General features: G+C 48.3%; 1 protein-coding gene across 2 annotated transcripts in view; it reads right to left on the bottom strand.

Moving 5' to 3' along the window:
• Positions 1-13,136, bottom strand: part of TRIP4 (thyroid hormone receptor interactor 4) — a 30,187-nt gene extending 17,051 nt beyond the window's left edge. For both annotated transcript variants that reach the window (XM_061999653.1, XM_061999654.1), the window contains exons 1-11: positions 13,028-13,136; positions 12,228-12,394; positions 11,874-12,010; positions 9,806-10,039; positions 8,966-9,044; positions 7,365-7,494; positions 6,842-7,057; positions 6,193-6,319; positions 5,293-5,480; positions 4,151-4,275; positions 3,260-3,351 (exon numbers count right to left, since the gene is read on the bottom strand). In XM_061999653.1, coding sequence (XP_061855637.1) covers positions 3,260-3,351; positions 4,151-4,275; positions 5,293-5,480; positions 6,193-6,319; positions 6,842-7,057; positions 7,365-7,494; positions 8,966-9,044; positions 9,806-10,039; positions 11,874-12,010; positions 12,228-12,394; positions 13,028-13,113 — 1,581 coding nt within the window. In that variant the 5' untranslated portion in view covers positions 13,114-13,136. The remainder of the gene's footprint in view (positions 1-3,259; positions 3,352-4,150; positions 4,276-5,292; positions 5,481-6,192; positions 6,320-6,841; positions 7,058-7,364; positions 7,495-8,965; positions 9,045-9,805; positions 10,040-11,873; positions 12,011-12,227; positions 12,395-13,027) is intronic.
• Between the last annotated feature and the right edge of the window lie 9,001 nt (positions 13,137-22,137).

Raw genomic sequence — 22,137 nt, 5'->3', positions numbered from 1 at the left:
AGAAGTGAACAGGCATGAAACAGGATCAGGAACAGCTGTGCTCTGCTTAGTGCTAAGCACAAGTTAGTAACACATGCCTCAAGGAAAGCCGTTGTTCCAAATTTTGGGTATGGAGTCAGTCACAGCACCACAGGCTCAGACCCCAGGAGGTCTCTAGTCCAACCTCTTGATCAAAGCAGGGTCAACACTGAACTTGGGAAAGGCTCCTTACAGCTTTGCCCTGTTCAGTCATGAACATCTGCCTGGGTGGAGACCACTCAGCCCCTCTGGGCACTGTCTGCTCCAGTGCATGGCTATCATCTGCAGAAGGTTTCTTCCTAAGTCACACTGAACCCTTCCCTTTCACTTTCTGACCTTTGTTTCTCACCCTTGTGCCACGTGTGTCAGGGAAGAGCCTGGCTCCATCTAATCATAGAATGGTAGGAGTTGGAAGGGACCTTTAGAGATCATCTAGTCCAACCCCCCTGCAGAAGCAGGGTCACCCAGATCAGGTCACACAGGAACATGTCCAGGTGAGTCTTGAAGACCTCCAAGGAAGGAGACTCCACACCCTCCCTGGGCAGCCTGTGCCAGGGCTCCCTCACCTGAACAGTGAAATAGTTTTTCCTTATGTTTAAATGGAACTTTTTGTGTTCCGACTTCATCCCATTACCCTTTGTCCTGTTGCTGGATACAACAGAAAAAGAGATGTCCCAATCTCCTGACATCTACCATTTATATACTTGTAAATATTAGTGAGATCCTCCCGCACACTCCTCTTCTCTAGACTAAACAGCCCCAGTTCCCACACCCTTTCCTCACAAGGAAGATGCTCCAGTCTCCTGATAATCTTGGTGACCTCTCTCTCTAACCTTCAAGAAGTGGAAGGTGTCTCCTCTTCCCCTGCCTCTCTTCCCAGGGCATGTGCTTCAGTTCCCAATTATCTGGGTGGCCTCCACTGGACTCACTCCTGTTATCAACAACTTTGTAGTGACCATAGAGTATTCCATATGTGGTTTAACCAATACTGAGCAAAGAGGACTGATCACTTCTACTGGGCATACTGGGCCGTCGTGTCGACAGCCCTCCCTGCTGCCCAGACTCCCCTGCAGTTTGCTCGCTGCCAAGATTCCCAACAGGGCATTAGTCCAGCCCAGGAGCAGGGTTTGGTATTGGGCCTTCAGGAGCACCATGTCACAACCCTTTCCTCCAGCCTGATGAGGTTCCTCTGAAGGGCAGCACTGCTGGTGAGCACACCCCAATGCTTCCCACAAGAGCAGCACTCTGGACCATCATTCTGGGACACTCCGTCTCCCCCCCGGGTCACTGTCAAAATGTTAAACAGGAGAACTTTGAGGAGAAGGCTCCCAGGAATCCAAGGAGATTACGAGGCAACTACCACTAACTGCAAAGTCTGAATACCCAGAAAGCTGTCAGCCCTTGAAGTCCACCCACTCAGACCATAAGGACTCATCTACATGCATGCCATAGGAGATCAGGCTAAAAGTCTGGATAAATACAAAGCAAAAGACATTCACTGCTGTAACTATGGGATCACAGAAGGCAATCAGGTTAGTCAAGCATGATTTTACCCCTAGGTGAATCCACACTGACTATTGCCAATGTCCTTCTCCTCCATGAACCCAAACTTGGCTTCCCAGAGGAATCGCTCCATGAATTTCCCAGAGACCAAAGTGAAGCTGACTGGCCCAAAGTGTCCAGGATCATCCATCCTTCCTTCTCTTCTTCAAGATGAATCTCATAGTCATTTTTTTACAGTTAGCAGGGCTCTCTCCTGATCTCTGTAACCATTCCAAGGTACAAGTGGCCTCACAAGGCACAGCTGCCAACACTCTCAGCACACCAGGATGCACACCATACACATCCATGGACTTTTATGGGTTGAGATTTCTTAAAAGGCTCCCAATTCAAGCTCCCTGCACTACAGGTAGTCCCTCTCCTCCTTGAGCTCTGGGTAGAAGACCTCTGGGACATCTGGCTGATGAATCCTGAGGTCAAGAAGGCCTCGACATTTCAAACTTTCCTGTGTCCCTGGTCACCAAATCACCTGCCTCATTCAGAAAAATGTTACTTAAAAAATGTCCCTTGACTCCCTTGGGAGGCTTGATCCACTGTAATCTTCAGCTGTTCATCCTTCCCTATAGCTAGGGGCTCTGGGTGTCCTCTCTGCAGGGTCTCCATGGAGACCCTGTGGCTCTCCTGTCCATCTTCCCCAGCAGGCTGGGGCTCAGCTCCTCCCACAGTCCCTTCTCCTGGTGACTCAGTGCCCCAGTTGGAGCACAACTTGTACCACGGAGGCCACTGTGACCTCAAGCTCCAGGAACAAACACCAGGCAGGCCCAGCAGCTACAGACCCAAATGCCTCTGCTTGGGCCAACTACCCTCTTTTACACCAGGGTAGTTGATCCCACTGGCACCACAGCGCCAGGGACATGGCCCATCAACACCACTGCTGCAGCATTTTCCACGTTCTCACACTGTCTTGAGTTTCCAGGCCCTTTCACGTCTGCTGCCACACAAATCACTGTAATAAGGGCAAAGTCTCTGCTGGCTTTGCTCAGGGAGTTGTTTGCTGCACTCCAAAGGCAGACAAACAAGTACTTGACCCTTCCTAATCCAGAGTCCTCCCTGAGACAGGAAGACCAGCATGGTTATACCCAGATGTACCAAAAAAACTGGTGCCAGTTTGGGCAAAACTTGGAGAAATTCCTTCTAGCAAAACCCCAGAAATCTTTGTTAAGAGAAACAATTGCCACTTCAGAGGCCACATGCAGACCAGGTGCAAGCTCCCCTCTTTGCCACATGAGGATGCAAACTGGAAATGTAACATTAATGCATGGCAGGTTCCTGTTTTGCCCAGGGTCCTGGTGCACACACATCTGTGCAGCAAGAGATATGACAGCTGTCAGGAGTGCTTGCAGCATGGTCTCTCCAGCCAGTGCTGGGTTAATTCAGTAGGTGTGAGTCCCTATTGTAAAGTTTCAGAGGATATGAGAAACTACTTTCAACAAAACGACCTCACTGCCAGCAAGGCAGACAATGGATTTAGTCTGTGTTAGTCCACCACTCCCTCCACCACCACCCAAACACACTTTCTTGGTACATTCTCCTTCCACACACACAAGACTGCATAGTCCTTCTCTCAACACAGTCTAAAATCTCCATTCAGTGCCTTCTCCAGAGAGAGAGGAGATTTACACTGCTTTGGAAGTTTGCTGGCTAATGCAAGCTTGTAAAGGGTTGTTATAGCTGTACTCACTTGATCATTAAATTGCTCTTGCGATAAGCAATCGGTGATGTCCACACAGCCTAGGAGGCACCCCGGGGGATAATCGCCAGGAAATTCCACATCTGCATTAAAAGAAACATCTCTTCAGGGGACCCACATCCCCACACATTTAGCTAGGGTCTTCTAGCCCCTGGGTGCCCTTCCCCCTTCTCCAAGCACTTCTACTTTTGCAGACACAAGAAAAAAGTCAGCATCCTTTTCCCAGCTCAGGATCTTCACTGTGACAGGAGTAAGCTTGGAAGATTTACTTATATTTAATTATATGCACCCCTTGCCCTGCTTGGCTTCTGACAAGAGGAAAATGTAGTGCAGGAAGAGCTTCTTGCCCTAACGAGGAAGCAGGCAACCCTGCTCTTTGACATTTAAGCTGGGTGTTCTGCAGAAAGACCACACAAAGAGGTGTGCAGCATCCTCCTACTCACACGAGAGAATAACATCTTCCTGAGAACCTGTAGCTTTCCAATCCTGATTTCTGTCAGGTCAGAATACATGAAAAGCCTTTAACATCACTGCAAAGGGACGGAAGCACGAGCCACTTGGCCTGCGTGCAAGCACACGCTCAATAGTTTGTTGCTTGAGTCAAGGATGAAAAGAAGTCCTTTGCTGTCAAAAGCTATCATGGAAGACGGGTGTGATTTTATGGTGTTTGTGCTTGGAATACATGATGAGCGAAGGACAGACATGAAGTCTACCACCATATCCATTTGGCTGACAAAATGCAGAAATGATGAAGAGAATTTTGAGAACAGAAGGTTAAAAAGAGAAGCAGTAGTAACTGCTCAGCAGAGAGGGTTTTCTGACACTGCTCATTACACAGCTCAATGTACCAAGTAACAAAAAGATCCAAGGAGAGAAGTTCACCTTTCCCAAGCAGCATTCTGTAGGTGGCCTCCAGTTCAGAGATTTCCTGAGGGGAAGGTCTCTTAGCAGTGGCTGCAATCCATAACCGCCCTCTGTGAGATGTGTACCAGGTCCTGCCCTCCACCCTAGAGAACAAAGGAGAATTTAGGACTTAATTTCAGCATGGACAGATTTTTCCATTGAGTGTTTCACTACGCAAATCCTGCTGCTGAGCTTTGCCCTGCCTATTTAAACTTAAGCAACGTGTCAGCACTACAGAGAAATGTTGAGATGGGCTAGAAATACCACCATGAAGCAGAGCATATCCTCATGGCTTTAGAGCAACAGCAGAAAAGGACATCAAACCTTGCAAGTCCAGCAGTATGCCAGACACGTGTGTAGGACAATCTGTTCATACAACTGCCTCACAAGCTCAGAAAGCTGTGCACAGTAAGCACACGACAGGGAGCAGCAGAGGACTGCACGTCTGTAAGGAGCGACTGTGACCTGCAGCCATCAGGGACCTCAGAAATGGCACGTTAAGATTTACAGCAGCTTTAGTTTGAGAAGCGAAAAAGCTTTGCTCTCTACAATGAAAAATTCTGAAAAGGAAAGGAGAAAAAAAAAATAAAAAGCCTACAGAAGATTCTTTGTTCTATGTTAATGCTAGAAAAGGTGAATTGGCTTGCCAAGGAGGATGGGCTGAAGGAGCTTCCCTTTGTAAAGAGAAGCCCAGAAGGGTAAGGTCATGACAGGGAGTGTGTGCATGTGGTTGGGCTTTTAAACAAAGCCTAGTCCCACTGTTAGTTTCTTTATGATGAACAAAAAGATCAGAAAACTTATTTCACGTTTTCAGAATATCTCCCTCTCTAATTCCAGAAAGGTACACCCCAACTATAGTGCAGAAATCTCAGTTGCTTTCTAAATTTACCCGCTGTGAAGAAACTTGTACTTTCCAAGCTAGCTACTCCCATGAAAAACAGTTTAACTGGCTTCTCAAGCCACCAGTATAATGGATGAGGACACACAGCTCTCAAACCCAGAGCTACCAGTAGGAATTAGTCACTGCACAAAGCAAGCAAGCTCAGAAGAACACAACTTCCCATCTTGCCTCCAAACCAATGGCTGAACAGGATACTTCACAGTTTAGGCCCCCCCTTTACCTTTTGATTCCTCTTATGAGCAGGGAAGCCCAAGGCTGGTGCATGCTGAGGCACCAACCATCATCTGAGATTTCCTGCAACTCTCGATCCTGAATCCGCAACCTGTTCCGCTCAGAGCCAGGTTCATTTCCAGTGTCCGTGGAATAGATGGCTTTCCTGGGTGGGTGCAAACCAGTTTGGTCCACCCACTTCAGAGGATTCAAAAGAAACAAGAAAAAGGTTAGCAACCCTCCAGGAACAATGTATAGCAAGTGCAAAGCCTATCTGAAGCTCTTCTTCACTTGAGGGATACCCCTTCCTCGCAAGTTCCCTGCTCTCTACTTTGGCAGTAGAAAAAAGCAAGGTCATGCTCCACTCTGTGCAGATTTTGCTTTCTATGCACAACAGCTAAACTGTGAATTTAAAGAATAAAACTACCTGCTGGTGTCTCAGGGCATTCACAGGAAGATAATTTTTTCAAAGCACGCTCCTAGCCATCAACATTCAAAAACAGGAACAGTCCCACCTCCAATAACTTAGTCAAGACCACCACAGTTACAGTGGAATGAGAGGGGAGAGATTATGTCCCTTGGAAACTGGAAATGAAAAGGAATCATAAATAGAGCTGAAAAAGTGACACAACCTTAGGCTGACTGAGAAATTCTTCCACATTCTTGAAAAGGAGGCAGAAGACTAAAATTCAGCTGAGACAGAACTCAGCTGAACCAAACCTCCTGAGAACAGAGAATGGAGCAGAACCTTGGCAAATCTTCTCTGCCCCCAACTCACGTGGCTAAGGAGGAGCCCTCAGACATGGGTTTGGAAAGAGGTACTACAAACATGCTAGAACTCACAATTCCTAAGCAAAACTTTCCCAAAGTTATTCATGATTCTGGAATAAATCACGCAACCCATACTGACCAAAGGAGCAGGCTGAAGAAGATTGGGATTCACTAAAACACCAGAACTCAGAGATATCTTTACTTCTGGGCCCACAGCTGGCTTGCTCAGTGTGCCACTGTTTATGGCTTCGATGGTTTCATCCAGCCTGTAAGCACAAATAAGTGGCATGAAAATTCCCTACTTCCCCCCAGCAATAGCTCCCCTCTCCCCACACAAACACTTGTGACCCAAAGCATTTTTTTTTACCACCTGCCTTAAATAAACAATTCCCTTAGTCTGATTTCTAATTTGAAGAGTCACTCTTCTCTATGGCAGAAACTCAGCTTGGTTTGAAACTGAGATTAATTAATTCTGTTGAGATAGGTCTTCTGCAACATCTCTTTCCAGGGCCACTTCAACAGACATGCCAGCTACTGAACTACTCAAGCCTCGTCCAGATGGGTTTAGCAGAGGGTTGTGCTAAAAGAGATGGCATGCTGCAAGTCAAAAAGACCACTGAGGAAGTACAGAATGCAAATCTGCATCCTAGTGTCAGAGGTGCCCTTCAAGGGATTGTCTCGTGCAGCTTCCCTTAGCATTGCTCTTCCAGACTCAGCCAGGCCCCTACCCTTAAGGATTCCCTCCCCTCGCCTTTGGGCAGGCCTCCTCACTGCCAGCTCTCACTCACTTGTTGTGGTACTCGGCCATGCTGTTTTCTTCCTCCAGGATCTGCCTGCCAGCAAAGTCGAGGGTGATTTTTTTGGCAAGCCGGGAGGCATGACGCAGCTCCCGTAGCTCCTGCTCTCTCTTTTGGAGGGCTTCCCTCTCCTGCTTGGAGAGCCACTGGTTGGAGTCGGTGGCAAAGTAATCTGATTCATCATCGATGACCTGTGTTCGACGCACGCTGGTGAGAAACAACCACAACAGTAAAAGATGAGCAGGGGGGATGGCAACACAGTGCTGACTGCCCCAGACCTGCTGCCCACCGGCTCCTTTCCCTCTCTCCGACAGCTGGACTGCCAGGAACACAAGAGGGCTGCCAAACAGGGCCCATTCCAGGGCTTCTCTCTTGTTCCACCAAAGGCCAATGTTGAGGTCTCTGTAGCTACAGCCCTTAGAAGTAACCCTTAGACGTTTCTGTTAAAGGCAGCTTAGCCTGCCAGATAATTTATGCTATTTCATGACAGTCTAACTAACAGCTAGTATCTTACCTTGTCCTGTCAAATTCCAACAACTTGTCTTTGTGTTTCACAGCCATCTCCAAGCCTGCTTTGAGTCTAGCTTCTTGTCGGGGCAGTAAGTCTTTGCTTATGGCATCTAAATTCCCTGAACTTTCAGTACCTGAGGTAGAAAGCAAATCACAGCTCAGTTGTGATTGTTTAAATTGTGATTGTCAGTTGTTTAAAGCCCAGTTTTAGTAAGCCTGGCTGGAGAAATGCCCCCTAAACCAAAGGTCATTCAAGGAGTTAAAAGAACTTTGCACCAAGAGCAAAAATCTTTCCAAACCAGGTTCAAGCCCTGATTTCCCCTCTAGCCCCTTTCACAGACTCCTGCCTTCAAAGAAGAGGAAGCATTCAAATGCCAGTGACAATATCTATGTAGTGTCTAGAGAGAAGGTCTTGATCTTTGATTCTCCTTCATCCTTCCCTACCAACTTGGGCACTCTAAATTCTGCCCATCACCAACCACAGGCCTCAAGTCCCTTCCTAAAATTCTCTCTCTATAGAGTTGTTACCTGCACAAAGAGACTCCTGGTCACGACAGATCACTCACCACTGTCAGTCACACATACAGTGAGCTTTCTGTCTGCTGCTGTACAAAGCCTCTCACAAATGAAATCCTCCCCACTTTTCCAGAAAGCAAGCCCCATTAAATGGGTAAGAGAAGGGGATTGAGAAGTAGATCAAGAGCTCTACGGGAAGATTATAAACAGGCTGACTCTGTGATCAAGGACTTACAGGACCTCTTGCCATCTCAGCAGCTCTAAAGAGAAACTGACACCAAGACCCAGGGTAAATATTTCCCCAGTTCTTCTCCAGTGTATTTTTCAACCAAGAGCACTGTAACCTTGGCTATATTTCAGCTTAACTCAGACAAATATCCCCGTAATGCACAGGTTCTTCTCTGGGAGACTGGGTATTATTTCCTCTTGCTTTCCTTGGCTCTCTTCCTATTTTTAGTTACCAAGATAAGTGTTAGATAAAAGGAGTCATTAGAAAATATTAACCACCGTCACTCTAGACCCAGTAAATCAGATAGCACAAGTTCATCTTCCACAGCAACATATGCCACGTGAGACAGCCTAATTTTCAAGGACTGCTGCAAGGATTCAGTTCATGTGATTGATTCAGGAATGCCTAATGAGCAGCCTTGGGGTCTCTGGGTAAGGTCATTATCCACTGCTGTTTGACACTCACACTTATCACCTTTGCTGAAGACCAGAAAAGCCTCTGAGTGCTGGCAGAGAGGATGCAAGGAGGCAGCTTTCCAGGCATGCTTTTAACATCCACCACAGAACTCAAGCAGCAACAAGGGCAAATGGCTCAGTAAGGTCTGAAGCAAATAAAAGTTGACAAACTCTCCCAGCAATTTACATCCCAGAGAAGCATTCAGCTGTCAGCTTCCAAGGACAAATTACCTTTAGACCTTTAGTTGCCAGCAATTCTTTATCTAGACATTTTGCACACCAGGACACACACACTCTCATTTTTAAAAAAAGGAAGGCAAGTGTAGCACAGTGAGGGAGAGAAGGGCTCCTGCTGTTGCATAACTGACTGGATTTGTTGTATTACAGTCTCTAATTGTTACTGACCCGCCATGAGTTTCTTCAACAACTTTTGGCTCTTGTTTGAGTCCCGCTGAAGAATGTCCTGCTCTTCTTTAGTGCACACCTAAGGAAGAAAAAGAGAAGGACATCACATGCTTGACCATCTTCAGAGTCTAGGTAACAGCTCAGGGTAAGCTGTTGGACCCTGATGGACCTGTGGACCCAGATGGTCCACACCTCCTTCCCTTCCATGTTATTTACACAGAGAGAATCTTGAAAGCTTGTTCTTCACTAAAAGCAATCCATGAGAAATGTACAGCTTGGTCTTTCTCAGTTCTGTGGGTGGACACGCTGCTAGGTAATATAGCAACCAATCTGATTTAAAACATTTTCTTCATCCAAACAGTATTTTCCTCTGTCCTGAAGTTAACTTTATCTGATGCCATTAACTTAACTCCTTTTTCCAAAAGCTGCCCTTCTCAGCCAAATATAGAGTGTTACAGGTACCCCAAGTGATACATACTGCACAGATGTGAAAAGCAGTTAGCACCCTGGCCCTGGCTACACCTCTCAGCCCTTACAAGGCAAACAGGGCTGGGCCCAGGGCAGGGCTGAAGCCTTGCACACATTTTGGTTGGTAGCATCATGTACAGGAGAGCTAAGGGAGATTCTCATAAATCAGGCAAGCTCCAAAGTGATGTACCCTTGTGAAGGACATCGCTCCTCTAGAAAGAGACAGTACAGGTTCTTTCCCGTCCGGCTTTAGAGTTTGAAGAACTTTGCTAAAAGAACTTCGACCCGATAAGCTAATTCAGACCCACGCCATTTCTGAACAAACTACACCCGTGTTCAAGCACAGCAAATAAAAACCAGCCTGTTACCAACCAGAGCACCACAGAACAAGCAGGGTCCAGAGCCCTCCTGCTCGCAGACGATGCGCCCACAAACCAAGCAGTTGTTGATGAGCTTGTGCTTCTGGCCCAGGCACTCGCAGCTATGCCGGCCAGGGATCAAGACAGCCAGCTTGTCTTGCCCCTCCTTGGTATAAAGGCTGATATATTTGGGCTTTTTCTTAGAGGAATTGGTACCACTGCTGACTCCACTGCTGTTCTCTTGTGCCTGCAAAGCAAAACAAAATAAACAAACTGTATTTGCAGTACCATACCATCAGCAAAGAAAGAGCACTGACCCTTCAACAGGCTGAGGAGACTCAGGCAAGTGTGATTCTGCCTAACTGGAACAGAATTTGGACCAGATTCCAGATTCAACAGTGATACAAGCTTAGGCCTGCCAGAAAAGGTCCAAGGAATCTAAATGAAGCAAGGACAGAAGGATGTTGCGGATCCACTTGATGTTTGCGGCCTCTGAAAGTTAAAACTGCTTGGGCCTAGATGGCAGGCATGCTGTCAGTTCTTCAAACCCACACTATCAATCCATGGCTATTTAACAACTTCAACAGCAGCTCAGACACTCCCCAGTTTATCTTCAAGGGCTATTTAGCTTATAGGAACACTTTGTTTGTAACTATGAAGGCCTATGTGTGTCTGTCCCCTAAAACAGAGCTGTTGGTGACAGCAGGACTTCTTCAGTCACCACTCAGACTTTTTGGTGTTTCCCACCCAACACAGCCACCTGAGCAGAGGTCTTCTGTGCACTGCATGTTCAAGTATTGAGTTGCAATGTCAATTCTTCTCAGTAATTCTGTGATTCACCTCTGTGAGTTTCAATCAGGGGCTGCACTGGGTCAGGCTTTGGGTCAGGGACTGAGCTTTGGGTCAGGCTAGACATAAGAAACCCTGATCAGAAACAAAGCAAGATATTTTAGATGGTGACTGGATGCATAATATAATAGTGGAATTCTTTGTTTTCTCCCTCAGACTTCACACCTTGATCAAAGAAACAAAGGGTTCCTCCTCCCATTCAATGCCTCCTGCACCAGAAGAGACTGGTTTCAGTCATGAATTGCTTGCCAGCCATGACCAGGAAAGGCCGGGACTTAGGACTCTTATCCGGGACTTAGGACTCTTATCCGTTTCAGTAAGCAGCACTTCAATCCAAACACATTCTTTGGCCTTTAGTTGTCACTGTATGGGACACACTTGAAACTCCTCTTTCAGCACAGGCACAGCTTTGTTCCTCTCCATGGAGTTTTCACAGTTTCTTTTATTGCAGCTCAGACTGTCTATGAATACTGAAAAAAAAAAGTCTCCCCAAAATTGAACAGTCTCAATACTAAGGGTGTAGGAGTGGAGCTGCAGGAGAGGGAATCACAGGCTGGTAAATTTCTATGAGATACTAGGAAGGAGCTCTTCCCTGTGAGGGTGATAAGGTAAACCATTCTGTGATTCTGTAATAGTCACTACCTGATGATTATTTTACAGACACAAACATACACAATCTTTTTTTCGCATCCTTGTATTATCTGCCCTGCAGCAGTGAGACTCCCAGACACATACAGCAACTACAAACATAGCCTGTCCAAATCCTCAGCCAGCTCTGAGCAGTCAGTGCACAGGAGCAACCGCCCTCTCTCTGCAACCAGGCAGCCGCAGCACTCGCCGACAGCACACCCGTCGTGTCGGGCCCTCGTCTGCACCAACAGCTGCCAAGGTGTTTGCTCAGGGTATGGTTTGTGGCTGCCACGCTGCATGCTGCTGTGAGCAAACAAAGAAACTCCACCAGGTGTCTCACAGTAGCTGTCTGGTGTATAAGACAAGGCAGGGTTTGCAGGGAGAAGCAAGCATTTATCAGAGCCTGCGACGTAGCTGGGAAGCACAAACCTGCTTTCAGGCACATCAGGACTCTGATAACGAAGGATTTTTATTTCTGAAAGCTGATTTCTGCTTCCTACCCACATCTTCTGTTAGTGTCTGAGACGAGCCCTCCCAGGTTGGCAGCGTGCCCTGGGTGCCCCATGGCACACGGCCTGCCCTCGCAGCCACGGCACACTCACCTTGGCCAGGTCGAGGGGCGTTTTTACTTCCTCTACGTGGGCGCTGGGTTCAGCGTGCACAGCTGGCTCCTGCTTGTTCCTTCCCTTGCGTTTGCCCTTTTTTGCTTGGTCTCCAGCCCGAGGCCCTTCTGCAGTCTCTGGAAGGGTGCACAAGCACAAAGAAAGGCTGGGTAACTACCAGCAAGAGAAAAATGTCCCTGAGCTTTTACTTGGTGAAGGAAAATGGGCTTTATGCTGTCATGACAAACAGAACTAGGACCAGTGACGGCCACTGGTGGCACAAAGTTGTGATAAACAGAGTAACATAGAGGAGCTGGTTTGAGGCTTGAATTCCTTCCTCCCCAGAGTACTCACCATCCTTCTTCCAATAGGCCGGCAGCGGCTCTGAGGGCGGCTGCGAGGATTTCCGCCACCGGGACAGCAGTTCCTCCACAAACCAGCTCTTCTTCCCATCAGTGCCCTGAAGGAGGTCAACAACGTACTCCCGGATCTCATCCTCATTTGTTATTGACAAGATGTACCTGCCAATGGACAGGGTGGAGAAAAATGGGTAAGAGGGCTTTTGTTCTGAGGAAATCGACGCACAGGTATACAACTTATCTCCTTTTCAGGTCAAGTTTCTATCGAGACCATGGTAAGAAATGAGGTTATGAGTCAAACGTTTGCACTTTGGGAAATCCTTTATGGCTGTTTCAATGAAAAAAGGGAAAGTAAATTATCTTGCTCCCCCTATCCTAGCACAGTGCGACATCCCCGGACCTTTCTGCCAAGCACTAAAAAATTTACCCCGAGATTCAGCTTCCCACGAAGCTCCCGCACAAAAACACTAACCAAAACCCAACAAGGCTCCTGCTTAAACACATGGAGACAACAGCACGCTCTTCCTCACCCACCCACAGGGACCCACACCCCTCCTCGACGTCCCCTCACGGGACACCCACCCAAGGGACAACCCGGGGCACAGACCCCCGGATTCCCCGACAGAGTGGATCAAACACCCGATTCCCTCTATAGTTGCCCAGGCGGAACCGGCGGCGAGGGGCCACCGCACACCGGCACAGCGGGCCGCGGAGAAGAGGCCCGCCGAGCCTCGGCGGAAATGGACGACCCCGAGCGGGGCCCTCCTGGCTCCTGCCCGCCCCGGCCTCGCTCACCTCACGACCTCCTCACCCACGTCCAGCCCGAAGTCTCCGCGTAAGTGCTGGACGCACCAGACCAGGAGAGCGCTGGGCGCCGCCATCTTCCGCGCGGGGGAAGGGAAACGGCGCCGCACCACCCCAACACCCTCCTCAGCCCCCGCCCCGGAACGCGGCCGCGGCTCCACCGTTCCGGGCGCCGGTTGTCCGCACGTCGGCTTGGAAGGGAGAGACTGGTTAGGGAGAAGCCACCCCACATCAGGGTGTCGGTTGGAAAGGGCGGGAACGTATCTGGGAGCTGGAGAAGGACGCTGCGAGTTCTCAGGGAAAACATATCTCCGGGTGGGCACCGGGGCACACGGTGCATGCCCCCGCCGAGGCAGCGCCAGGCTGCAGCACAGCCCGAGCCTCGGACCGCGTTCGCAGGGAGCCGCGCCCCGAGAGGAGGCTCACCTCAGGGAGACCGCACTTGCGTGTGTCAGAATGCGCTCTTGCGCTGACATTGGCAGTGTCTGTCCTTCCTCCCTATGCGCTTCTGAGTTAAATCTTCCTACGGGGAGACTTACTTGCACGTCAGAGGGAGCTCCAGCCATAACCTGCGGCTAGAGTTGACAAGTGCTCCCACCTCCGCATCGCCAGCGTCTGGGCTCCGTGTCCAGCTGAGCCCCCTAGGAGCATGTCTTACTGGAAAAGACCACGAAGTTCGGCCAGAGCTGTTCTCCCACCGTGTTCCGTGTGAATTCACACTACTGCGGGGGGAAGGGGGCGGAAGAAAAAGAAGAAGGGGGGAAAAAGCATCAAGATGTCACACGGTGCAGGCTTTTCCATGCTCCTGGCCATCGTGACTCACGGCCATGTTTTTAAAAGGATGGGAGGCTTCATCTCTGCAAGCACCTAGGAAGGGAACACTGCGTGCATCTGAGGACAGCCATCACAATTTGTCACAGCAGAGAGCAATATCACTCTTCCTCCTCTCCCCCACGGACTGTTGCGGTATCTGTAAGGATGGGTGCCAGCCCCTGCAACGAGGAGGGCGGCAGAGAAGGAGGAGCACGGGGCAACGAAAGCTTCACTGCCCCGGAGGGGAGGCCCGAGGCATCCACCTCCTTCCCGGAGCGCTTCACTGAGGCCGGTGTTGACACTCGGTGGCGGATGAGGGGAGCGGCGCTGAGAGGACCCTCGATGAGAAAGGTCGGGCCGGAGGGGACGGGGCTCGAGCCTCGCCCTGCTCTAACGGCAGAGAGATGCTCTAACGGCAGAGAGCTGAGGGGCGAGACTCTGAAGGGACCTGCGTTCAAGGGAATGGTCCGAGGGGAGCCACCCCGAAAGATAACCAAGCCGAGGGGAGGGCGCTGAGGGAATGGCTCTGAGGGCAGCAGGGCGCTGCGCTGATCCGCGCGCCTCGCCGTACCGAGAGGAGCGGGCGCGCCGTTCCCGGCACGCTGCTCTGGGCGCTGGCCAATAGCGTTTCCCGGCCGGCGGTGGCGCCGGCGCTTGAATGCAGACGAGGGCGGGCGGTGGCGGGGCTCACCACAAAGGTACGGGGCACGGCACGGCACGGCACGGCACGGCACGGCACGGCACATGAAGGGGGCACGCCGCGGAGCCGCCGCTCACCGCCCCGTTCTCCCCGCAGTGCTGGCCGCCCGGGCTCTCCGGGAGGTGCTGGGGTGCAGCGTGACCGTCGGCAGCCGTCAGGAGAGGAGGGAGCGGGGCGCGGCTGGGGCTCCTCTCCCTCCCCTCCTCCCTGCTCTACCCGTGGCGGGGCTGAGGGCTGCCCTGTTGGGGAGAACCCGATGTGCGTGGGGCCTTGTCCCTGCGAGGCAGAGGGTCATGGTCGAGTTCCTGCAGCTCCTGCAGAAGGAGACTCGGGCGCCCAGCGGGGAGACGGTGAGAAGCAGCGGCCTGGGGCTGACCGTCAAAAGGTATGTGTCCGCCCCATGGGGCTTGGGGGAAGCGGGGAAGGCAGCTGTCTGTCTCCCCTCAGTCCCCATCTGGCTGCTGTCAGCTCACCCCTGTCAGCTGCTGGGGCCTTCTCAGGAGCGCGTTTGACCATGGATTTCCGCTCAGCCTTGGAAAGGGCACCACAAGTCCTTACAAACAGAAATTGCAACAAAGTTAGACTGAAGGAGGTGCAGGAGTGTTGTACCTCCAGGTTAACAGGCAGAGCAGTGACACAAAACATAGTATGAATAGGCTTTTATACACTTGAGGAGTTTTGATGATAGCCTGGCTCTTGGGACATACATACTCCTTGAACTTAATGTTCATTTCCTTTAAAAAAGCTGGCCGAGGGTGTGGCAGAGAGCAAAAACTGTCTGCAGAACTTTAGTCATGCACGCTGCTGTCATTGCTCTGTCATTGCATTGTTATAGTGTGTGTACTGGTTTTGTCAGTGTGGTCTGGGGAGTGACATTAAACAGCAAAATTCCCTGGTACTTCCAAATTACAGAGAGCAACGTGCTTGGCTGCCTGCAATGAGAGCTGTTGGTCCATTCTCAAATGAAACAAACTGTCACTAGTTTCCTTCCATCACTAGTTTCCTGCTTTGAAACTACAATTTATTTCTGAAGGAGCAAGCTACCATAAAAAAGTTGGTGGTGTGTTGTTGGGGCCTGGGCTATAATGAATGTTACGGAGTTAGAGACGGAGAAAGTCAGCAGTTCATCCTTGAATCACCTTCAACAGCAGAAAAAGAAAAGAATGCCTATGTGACAGCAAGGTTGAGCAGGGAGGAAACCGAAACTACAGACTGTAATGGAGGCAAGGTCAAAACAAGAAGACAGGATAGAGCATTAAACTAAGCATTGTGTGATCGCATGTATGTGACTAACAAATTGCAATATATGTAACTAACAATAGTATAAAGTTAAGTAAATGTAAGGTAAGCATAAACATAGTCTAGTGTGAGAGAACACTAGCTGAAGGCCAAATAGATGGGGTGATATTTTAAGCACAATAAGGTTGATGTTTTAAGTACAATAAGGATGGTGTTTTATCACAATGAGGTTGGTGTCTAAGTTGTTACAAAAATGAAACTTTGAGGCCTTATGCATAGCACGTGATCTTTAGTATTAACTAATTGCCATGAATTGTAGCACATATACAGCATTTGGAAAAGGTATATAAGTGATGATTATGTGACAATAAATTGGGAGTCAATGCACATTATATTGGTGTCCAGTCACTCCCATCTCACATAATGAAGAACCCCTGCAGTGTGTCTCTTAACTTTCAAATCTTCATTTGTTTCTCAGCAAAGTGAGGAGGTTGGGGCATCCCTTTTTTCTATGGTAGCTAGCAACAAGACAAGGGGTAATGGGATGAAGCTGGAACACAAAAAGTTCCATTTAAACATAAGGAAAAACTATTTCACTGTTCAGGTGAGGGAGCCCTGGCACAGGCTGCCCAGGGAGGGTGTGGAGTCTTCTTCCTTGGTGGTCTTCAACACTCACCTGGACATGTTCCTGTGCGACCTGATCTAGGTGAACCTGATTCTGCAGGGATGTTGGACTAGATGGTCCCTTCCAACCCTACCATTCTATGATTCTATGAAAATCTAATAAAACATATCATCTGTCTCCACTAACTTCAGACAGGGCTCTAAAATAGATGGAGTAACTGGGACTTTGGGTAAATTCTCTGTGCTCAGCCATACCTCGTTTGCATACAGACCAGAGCAATGTAACTCTGCATGACTGTCAGCTCTGTTTCAGAAAAGCTTAGGGGACTGCCAGCACCTTCTGTAGGTCAGAAATTGAATTATTCGACTCAGGTGATGCTTCACACATTAACTTATAGGCTGCACTACTGACTGAAAAGGCAGCAGTGTGAAACATTTCCTTACAGACTCTCTCTTCTCAATTGCCTATCTTTTTATTTTTTCACCAAATATAGATAACCTTAAACTATCTTGGAGAGCATCCGTCAGAATTGGTCCTGAATTGTCTTGAAGAATGAGCAAACTTAAGCACACCCCACCTCTTGGAGAAGTAAAAGATGAGCACTCTAGTGCTGCAAAATGTTCAGCTCTTCCATTTGAAATTTCTTTGTCCAAGTAAGGACTCAGTGGTGACAACCCCACAGAGAACCCACAGTGTCACCATCATCAAACAACTTCCAACCTACTGGAATGTTCTGGAAGAAGCAAGAGTTGTACTCGCCTAAGTGTGCAGCTGGGTTGGGTTTTTTTTCCGCTCACATTGGTATGTTAGTTAGATTGGAACTTGGGTATGAAATGGCAGTTAAAGTTTCAGCTGCCTAGATGTGGTGTGGAGCTGCCTAAGGCCCTCTAGGATGAGAAGGATATGTATGGAACACTGAGTACATGTCAGTGTGTGATGTGTGCTGTGCAGGCATAGGCTTTCCTGTTTGAAGGACAGGTGACTGCTACTTCACTGGGGCTTCTGGCACTTCAAAAGTATTTTGTATCAGTCCTCATGGCTTGAGGACTAATTAAAGTTATTTACCTTGCCCAGCCTCTAGGAAAAGGGTTTTATTATCCATTCAAAGAAGAGTTCATGGAGTTCTGCTAATTTTTCTGACTTGATAACTCTTTTTACAGAGCTCACTGCCTGCCACCAAATCCCACTGAAGATGTTGAGTCCTCTGAAGAGGAGTAGATGTGATCCGAGTCCAGCTTTGGTGAGGAACCACATCTCCTCTACTTGAGCTGGTTTTTTGTATGTTTGTGTAGTTTTTACGGTTTCTCATAGCTTATATTCAGCTGTTGTGCAGAATTAAAAGTGCAGGTTTGAGAGACTGACTTTTTGAAGCTTAACAGTTGGTACAAATAATTGTTTTAATTGTTTTCTTGCTTTCCCCAAGTTCCTCAGTGACTCTTGCATACTGAGCACGTTCTGTCTCTTAATTGTGTGGTTGTGCTTGTTCTGGTTTTCTGAGCAGATCCTCAGTTTTATAATACATTGAAGCATTCTGAAAATACATCTGTGCCATGTCTTTATTAAAGTAAAAACTGTAAATGACAACCTCTCAGTCTGAAAGATGGATTTGAAAAGACATTGATGAGGCAGAAGGGCAGCTGTCACTTGCTACAATTTAGAGGTAAAGTTTCATTAAAACAAACTGGGTTGTTTTGATTAATCAAACTCCCAAAAGCAGAAAGAGCCATAAATAAAACTTGTTATGAGGGGCCTGAGGCTGCTGCACACCTTCGAGGGGTAATCTATATGCAAAAGTGAATGAGATCTTGTGGAAATATGCAATGGGCCTTACTTGTGGGAATTCTACATCTGTTCTTCCTTAGGAGCACCTCAAATGATCAGAATATGGTTGAGCTGCTGAAAAGGTGGGTGGTTGTGTTTGAGGAGGATTCAGTAGCAGCTCCGGTAGATCATCCTGGAGTATTTATTGCAGGGAAAGGGCTGGATGCTGCTTAAAAGCCTCTTCTGAAAGACTCAATAAATTAAAAGGATGGTTAAAGGAAGCAGTTAAAACAGTAGTTGCTGTTTGAATGAGAAGTAGTAAATAAAAATGTCTCTTTAATAGAAATTGTTAAAAAAGCTGCTGTGAATTAAGGGGAATAAGCTAGTGGCGATGTACTGGACAAAATACAGTCTTCTTCACGCAAAATAACAAAAAACCCCCCTTGCTTTCTGATTGGCTTCTAGTGAACTGAAACACAGTGCTAGTAAGGTAATGTGCTGAACAAGTTGTTCTGTAAGCAGCTGTGTACGATCTTCTCCATGTTCTCTATTGCAAACCATTCTGCCCCAGTGGGGTGCTCTGTGCAGGTATTTCTTCCTTGGTGCAGAGAGGCCAGGAAGATGTCATTATTGTGCCTTTCTGGCAAAGGATGTGTTCTCAGCACACAGAAATACTCACTAATGAGTGGATGCAGCTTGGGGCTGGTTTCTGTGAGGGTAGGGGCTGCCATAGCTGCAGTGCTGATGTTTAACAACACTAGGGGTAGGTATTCCCTAACGGGTAATCACAGCTACGGCTAAGTGGTGTCCATCCCATTTCGGGTCCTGTGGCTACCAAGGCACTGTGGGTGTCTCTTTCTTTGCTGTTTGACCTGCCAAACTAGCTATCATTCTCAGTCATGGTTTATCCTCTAAAATTGCCTGGGAGCTGGCAAAATGCAGGATACTCTTATCAGATCTGCAGATCACCTGCATAATCCACTGTGTGAGCTGTGTGGTGCCGTGAGGGCAACACAGCTGCAGGCTGGGGAAGCGAGAAGGACTAAGCTGCTCTTGACCAAATTAAATCAAGGAACAGTTATGGTGAAGACTGTGACAAAGAGGCTCTGTATTGCTCTGATGTATACGTCATAAAAAAGTTAAAATCTGATGGAGCAGAAGCACAAGAAGCTATGGAAGGGTGAGATATGCACAGAAGGAGCTCAGGATCAGAGTAACCTGCATAGTCCACAGCTACCCTGCTGTGAAATCTCATAAATGAGCAAAACTTGGTGTTAAGTTGCTGCTAAAACTGCAGGAACTGCAATCTAGAAGCAAAAGCCTAATTTTTTTCATGAAACGACAGTTTCTGGGCAAAAGGCAGGAAAAGGTTTCTGCTTGGGTGCATTTAGAGCAGGGGAGTACCTCTGGGCAGCTGAGTGGAGATGCTGCACTGGGTCTAGGACAGCTGCATTGGCTCCAGCTGTGCTCCTGCTCTAATTAAAGAAATGCTTCTTAAAACAGCAGGGCACTTTGCAGGTCTGTAGGTATTGATTGCTTGGGTAGCGATAGCTGTGCTGTGCCACCCCAAATAGATTGCTGAACAAGGTACATTTATCGTGACAAGTGTTTTAATCCAGAAATAGAATTAATAGAAAAGTTGAATGTGGCAAGGAAGGGTCATATATGGTGTGGAAAATAAATTTCAGGCAAGGATAAAGTGTCATGCTCGTGAATTCTCTCTGCAATTAGGATTGTCAATTTAATTTGCAAAACAGAAAAGAGGAGCAAGCTGAGACCTGCCAGCAAAAGTAAGACCCAGGACCATGACCCTGCACTGGCCAATTTATTAATCTCAATTCATTAACACACTTATAAACAGCTGCTTAAAAAAAATAAATCCCCAGAACTGACAATAGATGTCAGCAGCAACTCCAGCTATGAAAGGCTGGGCTGTGCCAGGCACCAGGGCAAGGTTCCTCCTGCCTTCTTCCAGTTTCTTTAGGTGACATTTGGGAAATATATCAGCATGTGGATATATACATAATTTCTCATTATGTCTTGAGAGTCAGTGTTATCTCACTGGAAAAAGTCACAGAATCGTTGGGGTTGCAAAAGACTTTTTGAGTTCATCGAGTCAAACTGTTTCCCTAGCAGGGCCATGGCCACCACTAAACCTCAGCCACAACATGGCTTTGGGTTCCCTCCAGGGATGGAGACTCTCTGGGCAGCCTGTGCCAGAGCTTGACAGCCCTTTTTTGGGAAGAACTTGTTCCTCGTCTCTAGACTAAACTTCCCCCAGTGCAACTTGAGGCCATTTCCTCTTGTCCTATTGCTTGTAGCTCAGGAGCAGAGATTGATCCTAACCTGACCACAGCCTCCTGTCAGGGAGTTGCAGAAAGTAAGAAGGTCTCCCTTCTGCCTCCTTTTCTCCAAGCTGAACACCCCGAGCTCCTTCAGCTGCTTCCCGTCAGACTTGTGCTCCAGACTCTTCCTGAGCTCCCATGCCCATCTCCAGACATGCTCCAGAACCTCTGTATCCCTCCTGGAGTGAGGACCCAACACTGAACACAGCCCTTGAGGTGTGGCTTCATCAGTGCCCAGTAGAGGGGAACAGTCACTGCCTTAGAGTGGCGTTGGCAAAATCACCTGCTATTCCACTGGCTACATCAACCATGGCTTGCTCAAATTCCACGCTGCAGAGGTGGGGACAGTGATGGAAATCCACTCCCCTCATCTTGGTCCATTGAGCTAACCCAGGCCAGCAGGCACAAGGTTTCTCCCTTGGGAAAAGGGCTGGCTCCCTTCCCGAATAGCCAAAATCTTCCCTTCTCTCTCCATGCTGGACTGTGCTGCTGAAGGTGGGCAGTGATGTTGCGGGTGGGAAGGGGGAGCCTGGGAGGAGAGCAAGGTGGGTGTGGAGATGGGGTGAGACAAAGTCACTGCTGCTGTGACTGGATGCATATGTCCATGAGTACCCCTGGGTGCTCCAAAAGCAACTGCAATAATGAGCACAAACAGGGTGTTTAGGAGAGGACTTGAAAAAGTCAGAAATCCTGAGAGTCTAATATGTGGCATTTTAAATCTCAGGGGGCAATATTATCTTTCTGGGCAAGAGAGAGTGGCGGGATGGACCTCATCCTTTTCCATCCCCATGGCCTCAAGCTTTTCTCTCTTCAGGTAATGTGGGATAATCATAGAACCATAGACTCATAGAATGGTAGGAGTTGAAAAGGACCTTTAGAGATCATCTTGTCCAATCCCCCTGCAGAAGCAGGTTCACCTAGATCAGGTTGCATAGGAACATGTCCAGGTGGGTATTGAAGACCTCTAAGGAAGGAGACTCCACAACCCCTCTGGGCAGCTTGTGCCACTGCTCCATCACCCTCACAGTGAAATAGTTTTTTCTTATATTTAAATGGAATCGCTACATTCTGCTGCTCCAGAGCATTTTCAAGCTTTTCCTAGCTGAGTCCTTCTCCCCTCATGTCCAAAACAGGACAGACTGAACATTTTCCTGGATGAGGCTTGGCTGGGCTGTAAGGATCTCCTCCTGCTCCCCTGGTGGGACAGGGCTAAACGGGGCAGCTGTTGGGTGCGGGAGCAGATGTGCCTGCAATGACACAGATGGAGGGGAGAGGGGAAAAGGGCTGTCAGCTGTCAGACTGCTGCCCTCTTACCCTGTCGTGGGAGATCCAACATGACATCTCAGGGACCTTATCCCCCCGATGAGGGGGTTTCATCTCTGTTTTCCGATTTTCAAGGTTTTTCCTTGAAACCAGGTACCAGACTGTGCTGTCTGTGGCATATATGGTGCCCACTTCATAGAACTAGCTTCCTTTACTTCCCACTCCTCAAAATAAAGCCCCTCTGCTGCAAATGCCCCAGTTTTGAGTTTAGATGCTTTTTGCTTATGCTGAGAGAGTTGCACAGGATGCCATCCTGCATTGGAGCACTGTGAATACTGATAAGTGCCAAGCCTGT

This window comes from Colius striatus, chromosome 7 (assembly GCF_028858725.1).
Source record: "Colius striatus isolate bColStr4 chromosome 7, bColStr4.1.hap1, whole genome shotgun sequence".
NCBI lineage: Eukaryota > Metazoa > Chordata > Aves > Coliiformes > Coliidae > Colius > Colius striatus.
This window is presented reverse-complemented; position numbering and strand designations above follow the sequence as displayed.